Here is an 11,082-nt window from a genome sequence, read left to right as displayed (position 1 = left end):
TTACGATGGAACGTAACCCCATTGCAAATCCTAGACCACCTGTACTATATATTGTAATGACCCGCATTACCGAGGGTTTGGGCGGGAAACGGATCTATTGTAAATAGTTGGATTCTGGGTGAATTGTAAATAAAGTGTTCAACCATTGGGTGAATTCCGGGGAGTGTAAAGGGGTGACTGTGTTTGTGACTGTGGAGAAAAAGCCTGGAGGCGCTAAGCAGGCCGGGAAGGCTGGTTTGAAGCGTAAGTGCTTCAGGAAAAGGGGTCCTGTGACCGAGAGCGTTATTTCCCTGTGTGCCGGTGTTCTAATAAACATTCGTAATGAATGCTGTCTGTGCGTCCTTCTTCGCCCCATCCAAACCCCTACACGGTATGTACCACCGGCAGATTGAAGAAGTGGCTGATATCGAAAAATCATACCAGTGGCTGGACAAAGCTGGACTGAAAGACAGCACAGAGGCACTAATCATAGCAGCACAGGAACAGGCTCTAAGTACAAGATCAATAGAGGCTGGGGTGGGTCTACCGCACCAGGCAGGACCCCAGGTGCGGGCTGTGCAAAGATGCCCCTGAGACAATCCAGCACATAACAGCAGGGTGTAAGATGCTAGCGGGCAAGGCATACATGGAACGCCATAACCAAGTGGCTGGCATAGTGTACAGGAGCATCTGAGCCGAGTATGGGCTGGAAGTCCCAGGATCAAAGTGGGATACACCCCCAAGGGTGGTCGAGAATGACCACGCTAAGATCCTGTGGTACTTCCAGATCCAGACTGACAAACTGGTAATGGCTAACCAACCGGACATGGTAGTGGTGGACAAACGGAGGAAGAAAGCCGTAGTGATAGATGTCGCCATCCCAAGCGATGGCAACATCAGAAAGAAAGAACATGAGAAGCTTGAGAAATACCAAGGACTGAGAGAGGAGCTAGAAAAGATGTGGAAGGTGAAGGCGACAGTGGTCCCTGTGGTAATCGGAACACTTGGGGCCGTGACCCCTAAGCTGGGAGAGTGGCTCTGGCAGATCCCGGGAGCAACATCCGAGATCTCTTTCCAGAAGAGCGCGGTCCTAGGAACAGTTAAGATACTGCGCAGAACCCTCAAGCTCCCAGGCCTCTGGTAGAGGACCCGAGCTTGAAGGAGTAAGACCGCCCGCAAAAAGGGGGGCGAGTGGAGAAATTTTTTTTATGTATATACAGTATATACAAAAAAAATTCTTAGGAAGGCGTTGTCGATATTTGGATAGTTTTATGCAGCTACTTGTGTGATGAACATTGGTTCATATGGTGGTATTGTGGTATTGGTTCATATATTAGCATCCTAAGTCGCTTTGGAGAAAAGGGTCAGCTAAATGAATAAAAATGTAATGTAAAATAAATGTAAAAAAATGGAAAAAAACGAACTGCACTTAAGAATTACATGTCTGCATCTAAGTGTCTCTTTCCGCTAATGTAATGAACATGTATTTTCTATGAGACGTATGTCACCTTGGAGAAAAGCATCTGCTAAATAAATACATGTAAATGGGAGCATAAAATTCAAAAATTTTAACGTGACCATAACCGTGCTCATATATTACAATTTTTCACAGATGTTAAAATGACAGGTGGTGTAAACTTGTCATACATCGGGGTGGTAAGGACCGTATTGTCGTGTGGAATTAGGCTTGTGGCGACTACTCGGATGGGGGTTTTACGGTAAGTGAGGATGTGAAAGTAGTTCAGCGCCATCGCCCTCATCTGTAGATTTTTAGATTGCGGAACGTGGGAACTTCACAGCCCAGATTCGAAGCTACTCCTGAACGCGCAGCTCAGGCAGGCCCTCCGAGAGCTCCGATGTGGCCTTTCATTGTTTGAGAAGAGAGATAAAAATATATTAATGTAAAGAATGAGGTGTAATTTTCATAGAATGCACAACAGTATAATTTTATTTTAAGCACCCTGGCTCCGCTCATTTGTGTATTGTACCATCACGCACGTGTGGCCCCCGCATCACTAAGAGGTGCTCTGGACTACCCAACATGGAAGGAGTACAAACTTACAATTACAACATGTATTCCTTTAGCAGATACTTTTCTCCAAAGTGACTTATTACATTAGCAGAAAGAATTATTTTATTATTTCTTATTTATTTATAAGAAATAGTAGAAATAAGAAATAATGAGAAATAATGCTTTGCACATTTTTTTTTCAGTTAAATTTTATTGATTCTCATATTATCAGTCACCTCTATGGCCTGTTCACGCAGCCCATCTGCGTAGATGTCCGAGACACGCGGGACCCGTGACCCCCCTTTATAGGTGTACAGCTGACTGAAGGAACGAGGCTCAGTGAATGCACGCAACTGCCACGGCAACAAGCCGATTAGGCGTATGACTTCATCTATTTATTAGATTTACACATCTGCATGTCTCAGCACACACGCTCGGCTCTTTGGAATACTGGCTGCTTACCTGCAATTACAAGATAATTATTACTTTGGTGCTTAAATATAAATGCTGAAATTGTTTTGTTGCACTTATGATTAACTTAAAGACTGTGCATTCCATTTAAAAGAAAAATGTTACTCTTGGCAGAACCTGAGGAGGTGAAACATGGACTCTGCAGCTCCTGTGGTCAGCAGGTGCGATGGAAATGACCACAAAATTCATTCAGATGAAGAGCGTGGACCTTCACTGAAAACGACGACCTGACCAGGTATTGCGTGGGGGAGGTATTCTGAACAGAAGTGTGTAATCCAGCTTTTTATTCAGCGTTAAACAGTTGCGTATCGTCTGCACTCTCCTCTTTGGCTAAATGAGGTGGTTCTTCTCCGAGTTCTCTGTGCTATGAAACACAGTATTTTACAGTGGAGCTGGGTGATTTTGCAAATGGATCGGCATTTGTTTGGACAGTTTGCAGGAGTTGCTTCAGTCTCTGAATCATAGCATGTGTGAAGTAGTTAGTTTCTGCTCTGCAGTTACGTAGAAGTGATACATACATCCATCAGTTACATGCATACGTGTTGTATATGTGTCTTCATATGCATGGATTAGACATTGCTGATTTCTGGATAAAACAAAACAAGATGCACAGATGGAGTTTCCATTAGGAAAAAAAAAAACTGGCCAAAGAGTTGGAATATAATATTAAATGCTTCTTTAATGAAATTGACAAGATGATTCAGATTTCTCTGAATATTTTATTTGTTCTTTGGCAGCTCCATGAAGCTTATAACACAGTATTCATGAAAAATTGATGAGAAATCATTTGCTTCCTGTGTCACTTCTCCAGGACTAAAACCAGGCTTCGAAGCTGGTCTTGGGATGACATGGATGGTGTGGATAGTGGTGTGAGACCATCTGACAATATGACTAAGTCCTCTCAAAAGGAGGTCTGCCAGAACACCGGTGACCACCCTTTCAATGCACATGTGGACCATTTGTTTCATATGACCCCGAAGGAGTATCCGCTGCCATTTCTGGGCACCCAAGGTACTTCTGCTCCTGTGGCCCTTGGACAGGACCTTGCTGCCACTGGTGCTGCTGCTGAGCCCATAGTAAGTAACATGGAGGTCCCCAGGGAAGAAGAGGACTGTGGCTACTTTGACCGTTCCACCTACCTTCAGAAGCAATTTGGAGCTATGCTGCAGCCAGGGGTCAACAAGTTCTCCCTACGCATGTTCGGCAGCCACAAGGGAGTTGCGATGGAGCAAGAAAGGGTCAAGTCCATTGGCGTCTGGATCATTCATCCCTACAGTGACTTCAGGTACCTGGAAAGAGAAACGGGTTGAGGTGGAAAACTCATGACCAGCACTTCCCCAAGTTCTCGATAGTTCACCAAAGTGCTTTGAAACAAATTACCCTCAGGAGTGTATAATTTAGCTACATTTCCCATGCTTGCATACAAACTGTTTACACTGATAGCTGGTGAACACAAACTGTGTGAAGGAGACTACCAGTTCTTCTGTTACCTCTTGTCATTAATGAAAAAGAGTAAACACAGTGAAAGGCTCCCTCTCCACTGTTTGTTCTACATCCCCAGTCTAATCTTGCCTGGGATTACAGTCAACCATCATGCTGATTATGGCTTTCTAACTACAGCAGATGACAGGGAGATTATATTCTCCTTCTTAAGGTCCCATGCTGGTACTCTCAAGGTGAGATCAAGCACAAATACTTCCACAACACCTCTCACTTTCAGTTGCTGTTTGCATATGTTTTGGAAATCATTTTTTTGAGTAGCATGATGCTGGAAATGAGTCCTGTTTTTGGACCTGTCATTTTATTGGAGGGATAAATACTTCAATGTCTGAGGCAAAGTAGGCATGGCCCTTTACCAGACTACATGTGAAGAACCATGTGCTTGTACGTCGAATATTTGTAACCAAAGAACTTGAACTGGGGTGTGGTGGTGCAGTAGGTTTGGCTGGTGCCCACTGTGTGGTGCTTCTGGGGTTCGCTTGCTTGGGGTGCATTGCAATGGACAGGGATCCCATCCAGGGTGTATCAACTCCGCTTGAGACAAACAGTTGTTGACGTTCGTTGGCTGGAACTTGAACTAAGACTTTGCGCCAAAGCTCTTAAAACTCATCTCTTCTGGACTCACTTTGTCCATGATCTTTTAAGTTTATGTAAGGTATACATGTTCATGATCATGCTCCGATCAATGCTTTACAGAGCCTCTCCTGCAAAGTAACGTAAATGTTTATATGTATCTCAAAAAAAAAAAACTACTAGGAAGGTGATTAGGAATCGGCGATATTCTGGTAAAGTTTTATGCAGCTACTTGTGTTTTGAACGTCGGTGCATATGACAAAGGAAACAAACTACTTAAGAATCACACATCTGCAGCTATGTCTATTTCTCCTAAGGTAATGCACAAACTGTGTTTTCTATGAGATGTACGTCACTTTGGAGAAAAGCATCTGCTAAATGAATAAATGTAAATGTAAATGTAGATGTTTTAGTTGCTGCATGCAGGGCATAGTAAAGTCAAGAGCTTAGTTAATGATGTGTAGGATGAATGAGGTCTGTTTCCTCTGCATGTGGTATGATTTATACCATTGGTATAAATAATGGCACAATACGCCCATAATACTTTGATCAACCAACGGTGTCAAATGCTGAAGAGAGAGATAATGAGGACCAAGGAAAGGGAGACAGTTGTAGCTCTAGTCTTGGCTAATGGCTCATCTTGAGCCCAAAGAGATTGCATTGAGGAGATCATTTCGGTCAAGGAATACAGATAACTCACCATAGGCTAAATTTTCTTAGAGTTTTTGAGAGAAAAGGGAGGAGAGTGGCCTGTAATTCTGGACTGAGTTTTCATCCAGAGAGGGTTTCTTTTACAGCAGTGACATTTGGGCAGTTTTAAAAGCAGGTGGGGAAGGAACCAAAGCTGAGGGAGGAGTTAAATATAGAGAGAATAAAACAGATAAGTTGTAGGCAAATGTCCTGTAAGAGAGGAGAAGCGCTGGGATCGATGGAACGTTCATAACGGAATGGATGGGTTAGGCCAGGATGCTTTCATCGGTGTGCTGTAGGAGTGAATGAATGTTCCATTACAAAAATGTGACTATTTCAGTAAGCTGTGGCTTTAATTACAGTTTAGAGTCTTTAATTCACCTGCATGTTTTTGGGCTATGGGAAACCTATAGTAACACAGGGAGACTCTACAGGGCAACACTACGTAGACTGAGTTAGAAGAGCACTGGAGAGGCACAGTAAGGCACCAGTGCCATCCACTGCACTGCTGTGCTGCCCAATCAAAACAGTCCTTAATTTTAATATTTGCTGTTACAGGTGGTCTCTGATTTACGAGGGGTAACGTTCCGTGGAACCCATCATAAGTCGAAAATATCGTACGTCGAAAATGCATTTAATACACCCAATAAACACCTCTGAGTGACAGAATGGGAGATGTGGATCGCTGCCGCTGCCCAACATAGCAAGAGAGTATCTCACCGCATATCGCTTCCCTGGGAAAAAAAAAGAGGCAAAATTCGAAGTACGGTTTCTACTCAATGTCTGTCGCCAGCTCACTATTGTAAAGTCAAAAAAATCGGAACTCGAACCACTGTAAATCGGGGACCACCTGTATGGGTAATATGTTACTGTACATTGCTGCACATCTGCATGCGTTCATCCTACCTCCTCCCTTCTTTGATAGGTTTTACTGGGACCTAGTGATGCTCCTCCTAATGATGATTAATCTGGTCATCCTACCAGTGGGAATCACATTCTTCGAGAACCAGAACACACCTCCATGGATCACTTTCAACGTAATTACAGACACACTTTTCCTGCTAGACCTGGCCTTCAACTTCCGCACCGGTTTCCTAAAAGAAGACAGCGCCGAGATTGTGTTGGATCTGCGGGCCATTCGCCGGAAGTACTTACGGAGCTGGTTCTTGGTGGACTTTATTTCTTCCATCCCTGTGGACTATATTTTCCTGGTGGCGGATCTGGAGGCCCGTCTAGACCCTGAGGTGTTTCGCACGGCACGTGCACTGCGCATCATTCGCTTCGCTAAAATCCTCAGCCTCTTACGGCTGCTCCGGCTCTCCAGGCTCATTCGCTACCTCCACCAGTGGGAGGAGGTGAGGAGTCGGACAGGACCAGTTCAGGCTGATTTATAAGCCGAAAATGCAACCTTAACACCTCTAGCACTTCTTAACTCAGATAATCTCCCAGCCAAAGAATTAATACTTTCAATAAAATACAGGCATCCCTCAAATGATTAAATTAATCTGTTCCTGAAAACCGTGCGGAAATCAAAATTTTGGATACCAAAAGCCTATTTCCGAAATACCTGTAAAACACTGTAAAACACCTACGTAATGATTTCAGCACAATATAAAAAGGATTTACACTCTTACTACTGTGGGGAATTTCACACTTGTCTTTTTAATTGATCGGTTGTCAGTTCTCAACACACCAAGAGACAGAGACGAAGACACTCCAGCTACAGTACATTATAGTATTTGGATAAATTTGGTTACACTGATTTTTGGTTTGGTAAATCAAAAATTGGGCATTAAAAGGCAAGAGCTGTTCTACCGAAATTTCAAAGAGTTTATAAATCGAGGGATGCTTGTATTCAGAAATTATCTCAGGATTTTTAATACCCAGAACTCTCAGAGAACACTGTAATGGTTAAAATTAAGATTAATTAGAAATGGTAGAGAAGACTGATGGTGTTCGTATCTCGGGTTCTCGATCCAGATGCCCAGGTGTTCGCCGAGCTTGGCATTTGAACACCTGGACACCTGGACTAAGATTAATTTGTACATATTATTTATTTAATACTAAAATTGTACTTATCACACACCCATACACACAAGGCTGATATGAATTCTCTTACTGGGTGTCAGATCTTCCATATGACCTATGACCTGGCAAGTGCAGTGCTGCGCATTATGAACCTGATCGGCATGATGTTGCTTCTGTGCCACTGGGATGGCTGCCTGCAGTTCCTGGTTCCCAGCCTGCAGGACTTTCCTCCATACTGCTGGGTGGCCAAGAGTCACTTAGTGGTGAGGTTGTTATTTGTGTAGAGCCTTAATTACGCATATGCATTTGATATTTGCATTACAGCTCTCCACGGTTGTTCTTTAACTAAACCCCATCAGTGAAGACTTTCAGTACCATCAGTGTTTATGTATTGCAATAACTCAGATATGACACTCAGATTGATATGCCTTCACCCTCACTTCTGGCACTCTATGATGCTCTCCTACTCAGAACAAGACCTGGGGCGTGCAGTACTCCCATGCTCTGTTTAAGGCCATGAGCCACATGCTGTGCATTGGCTATGGTGCTCAGGCCCCAGAGGGCCCCACTGAGGTTTGGCTCACTACTCTCAGCATGATGGTGGGTGCCACCTGCTACGCCATGTTCCTGGGTCACGCCACCACCCTTGTACAGTCCCTGGACTCCTCACGTCGGCAGTACCAGGAGAAGGTACCAGCTAATATGACAATTGTTACTACTGTAAAATCAGGCATGAGCTATAATTCTCCATTGGCTGATAGCACAAAATTGGATTGTTATCCACCAAGCATTTACCTCGTACTGAAGGTAGGTACAGACCTGTTCAAAGAGGTTATGTCACATGCTGACAGTGTAACAATGTGTATATTCTAGTACAAGCAGGTGGAGCAATACATGTCCTTCCACAAGCTGCCAGCGGACTTGCGGCAGAAGATCCATGAGTACTACGAGCATCGGTTCCAGGGCAAGATGTTTGATGAAGACGATATCCTCGGGGAGCTTAGTGATCCGCTGAAAGAGGTCTTTTTACTCATTTCATTCAGATTACTTCAAAAAACATTAATGTGCTGCATTTTTTATGGATTAGATGTGACATGACAGATCACTATTTGGCAGTGTTGGGTAGTAACACGTTGAATTTACTCCGTTACATGTACTTCAGTGAATTTCTGGAAAACTTGTTTATTTCTGAGTAAATATCAATACTTTTTCTTTTACTTAAGTACATTTGAAAAAATATACGTATATACTTTTAAATTTTTATTGCGATCTTTTTCATTACTTTTGAATTTTTTACACTTAATGCTTTAACTTTATCGCATTAAAACCAATTGTGTCCTGTTATGCAAATCTAATATTAACATCTCTGTTTTACCTGCAGTCTTCTAGTGATTTCATTGGTCGTTGTTTATTGTTGACCAATCAGACTTTGTTTTCCCTTTACTGACAACCTAGTTCATTCAAGCTAAGACAGGGTGGTACAGCGGTAGAACTGAGATAAAACATGTTTAGATACAGCGCTCTTTGAAAGTATGTGAACCCCTTGTGTCTCTTAGTCTTGTCCTCCGGGAGATAATTAACTTCAACTGCCGTGGCCTGTTTCTCATGTGACATAATAGGTGTGTAAGGACCAATTCCATATGTTGCTTTAGAGGAAATCATGTGTGTAGTAGAAACATGGAAGTAGTGCAGGTGCAAAAATAAATGAACCGAAAGTTTAATTGGTTAAAAAGATAAGAATATTGTACTATACTGAAAACTTTTCATTATATCTATTAACTTTTCTTGTATGTAAGAACATGAAAGAGCATCTTTCTCAAAGAAACACTTTTTTTTTTTTTCAAACCTGATGCGTTTTTCTTCTATTGAAGCAATTTTTGGAGGGATCTTTTTCCACAAGTGTTGCCGGATTAGGTTACAGTGCGCCATGACCCTGCTCGGGACAAGCAGTTTCAGACTCTGTGTGTGTGTGTGTGTGTGTGTGTGTGTGTGTGTGTGTGTGTGTGTGTGTGTGTGAGTACAGTGTTTGGATACTCTACCCACCTCTGGTAATTGGTTAGTTAGCAAAATGCTCTCTAACCAGGAAGCCATTTGCAAAAATCCATGCCAGCTCTCTCTTCTGTCCTCCAGGAGATAATTAACTTCAACTGCCGCGGCCTGGTGGCCAACATGCCACTCTTTTCCACCACAGACAGCAGTTTTGTGTCTGCAGTGCTGACCAAGCTGCGATTTGAGGTCTTCCTCCCCGGGGACATCATCATCCGTGAGGGCAGTGTGGGTCGGAAGATGTACTTCATTCAACACGGCTGCGTGAGCGTTATTACCAGTGACAATAAGGAGATCCGGCTCAGCGACGGCTCTTACTTTGGTGGTAGGAGCTCTCCGTGTGTTAGAGATGTCCATGCAGAAGTGCTACAGTTGGGCATTTAGCCTTCCTCGGTTTCAGTTTTTCCATCCTACAGTATATTAAGTCTGCCTGCTCTCCAGTGCATTATGATTCTTCACCTCTCTTTCTTACTTCTCCAGAAATCTGTCTGCTAACACGGGGCCGCCGTACGGCAAGCGTCCGTGCTGACACCTACTGCCGCTTGTACTCCCTTTCAGTGGAAGGCTTCAATGAAGTGCTGGAGGAGCACCCCATGATGAGGCAGGCCTTTGAGACTGTGGCTGTAGATCGCCTGCATAGTGTTCGTGACACACACAACGCACAACTAAAAGTCACAAAACAAGCCGGTGCTACAGCAGTAGGTGAAGCCTCCAGTGAAGCAGGGAAACTCTAGAGCAGTAGACCTGGGCTCCTATCCTTATTCCCCAACCACCCTTGGTCCTACGTGCCACTGGTCTCCAGCTCCCAGGCACAAACCCTGCTATACTCAAGACCTTCTGTCATAAGAAATTCTCCCAAAATACTTACAACTCCCTCAAACACTCATACAACTCAGGCTCCATTCTACTGCAGTTCCACCACCAGTTTTCTTCATATCTGACAGTTTTTAGACTCAGCTTCAACATAACCTGTGCTAACTGCCAGAATTTTGAATAATTACCTTGCAATTCATTATACTGCCGCTGAGATTTTCATATGGAACAGTGATGCTAAACTCTCTGACAAAAGTTTTAAATTAAGTGAGAAATAAATGGTACATTTCATATGTATCTTGTAAGAAAACGTGTATTTATTGTGTGATTAGTAACAGCACAAGCTAACAAAGCGGTAACTTCTGTTATAAAAATGAAATGTTTATTCATTAACTTTTTTGTAATTTTAATTATTGTGACTACTGCTGTTCTCTGTGATATTGCACTACACTGCACAAGATGTTAGAAAATACAAACAATCGTGCTCTTGTTACTTGTAATGTTCCTTCAGTGAATGTATGACAGTTGAAGACATTTACATTTATTCATTTAGATGATGCTTTTCTGCAGAGAAACTCATAGTGTTAATCTATTTACCCATGTATACAGTTGGGTAATTTTTATTTGAGCCATTCTGGGGAAGTAGGGGCTCAAGGATACTACAGCCAGAGGTTGGAGAGATTCAAACCCATGGGTCCAACGGCAGCCATTCTGGTGATACTCCAGCAAGATACCAGCTGTTCTGAAGAAAAACCAGCAATGTTACCCATAAGGATCTGTGCCAGTTGTTTTTGAAGCAAGTTTTAGTAAAGAGGAGCCCTGAACAGCCGAGGGGTAACACCTAAAGAGAAACTTTGTGCAAATAAAATATCTTAAAGCTTTAGTGGGCCTCACACTGACACTCCAGAGATCTATTCCAACAAGTCAAATTACAGAATAATGAATCATAAAGGGGATTACTAAACATTGAA

The 11,082-nt window shown here is 43.0% G+C and overlaps 1 protein-coding gene across 1 annotated transcript; it reads left to right on the top strand.

The window, feature by feature from the left end:
• The first annotated feature begins 3,309 nt into the window (after positions 1–3,309).
• Positions 3,310–10,032, top strand: hcn3 (hyperpolarization activated cyclic nucleotide-gated potassium channel 3). The gene is made up of 7 exons (XM_029248514.1): positions 3,310–3,746; positions 6,150–6,600; positions 7,354–7,515; positions 7,724–7,942; positions 8,126–8,272; positions 9,383–9,623; positions 9,779–10,032. The coding sequence occupies exons 1-7, from the start codon at positions 3,310–3,312 to the stop codon at positions 10,030–10,032; spliced, it is 1,911 nt and encodes a 636-aa protein (XP_029104347.1).
• The last annotated feature ends 1,050 nt before the right edge of the window (positions 10,033–11,082 follow it).

The sequence above is a fragment of the Scleropages formosus genome, chromosome 23 (assembly GCF_900964775.1).
Source record: "Scleropages formosus chromosome 23, fSclFor1.1, whole genome shotgun sequence".
Lineage (NCBI taxonomy): Eukaryota > Metazoa > Chordata > Actinopteri > Osteoglossiformes > Osteoglossidae > Scleropages > Scleropages formosus.
This window is presented reverse-complemented; position numbering and strand designations above follow the sequence as displayed.

What these genes read in the sequence shown, in the direction of transcription:
- hcn3 (XM_029248514.1), top strand. Translation starts at nt 3,310, where the DNA reads ATGGATGGTGTGGATAGTGGTGTGAGACCATCTGACAATATGACTAAG. An exon ending in CATCCCTACAGTGACTTCAG is followed by an intron (nt 3,747 to 6,149) that starts GTACCTGGAAAG and finishes CTTCTTTGATAG; the next exon opens with GTTTTACTGGGACCTAGTGA. An exon ending in TTAGTGATCCGCTGAAAGAG is followed by an intron (nt 8,273 to 9,382) that starts GTCTTTTTACTC and finishes TCTGTCCTCCAG; the next exon opens with GAGATAATTAACTTCAACTG.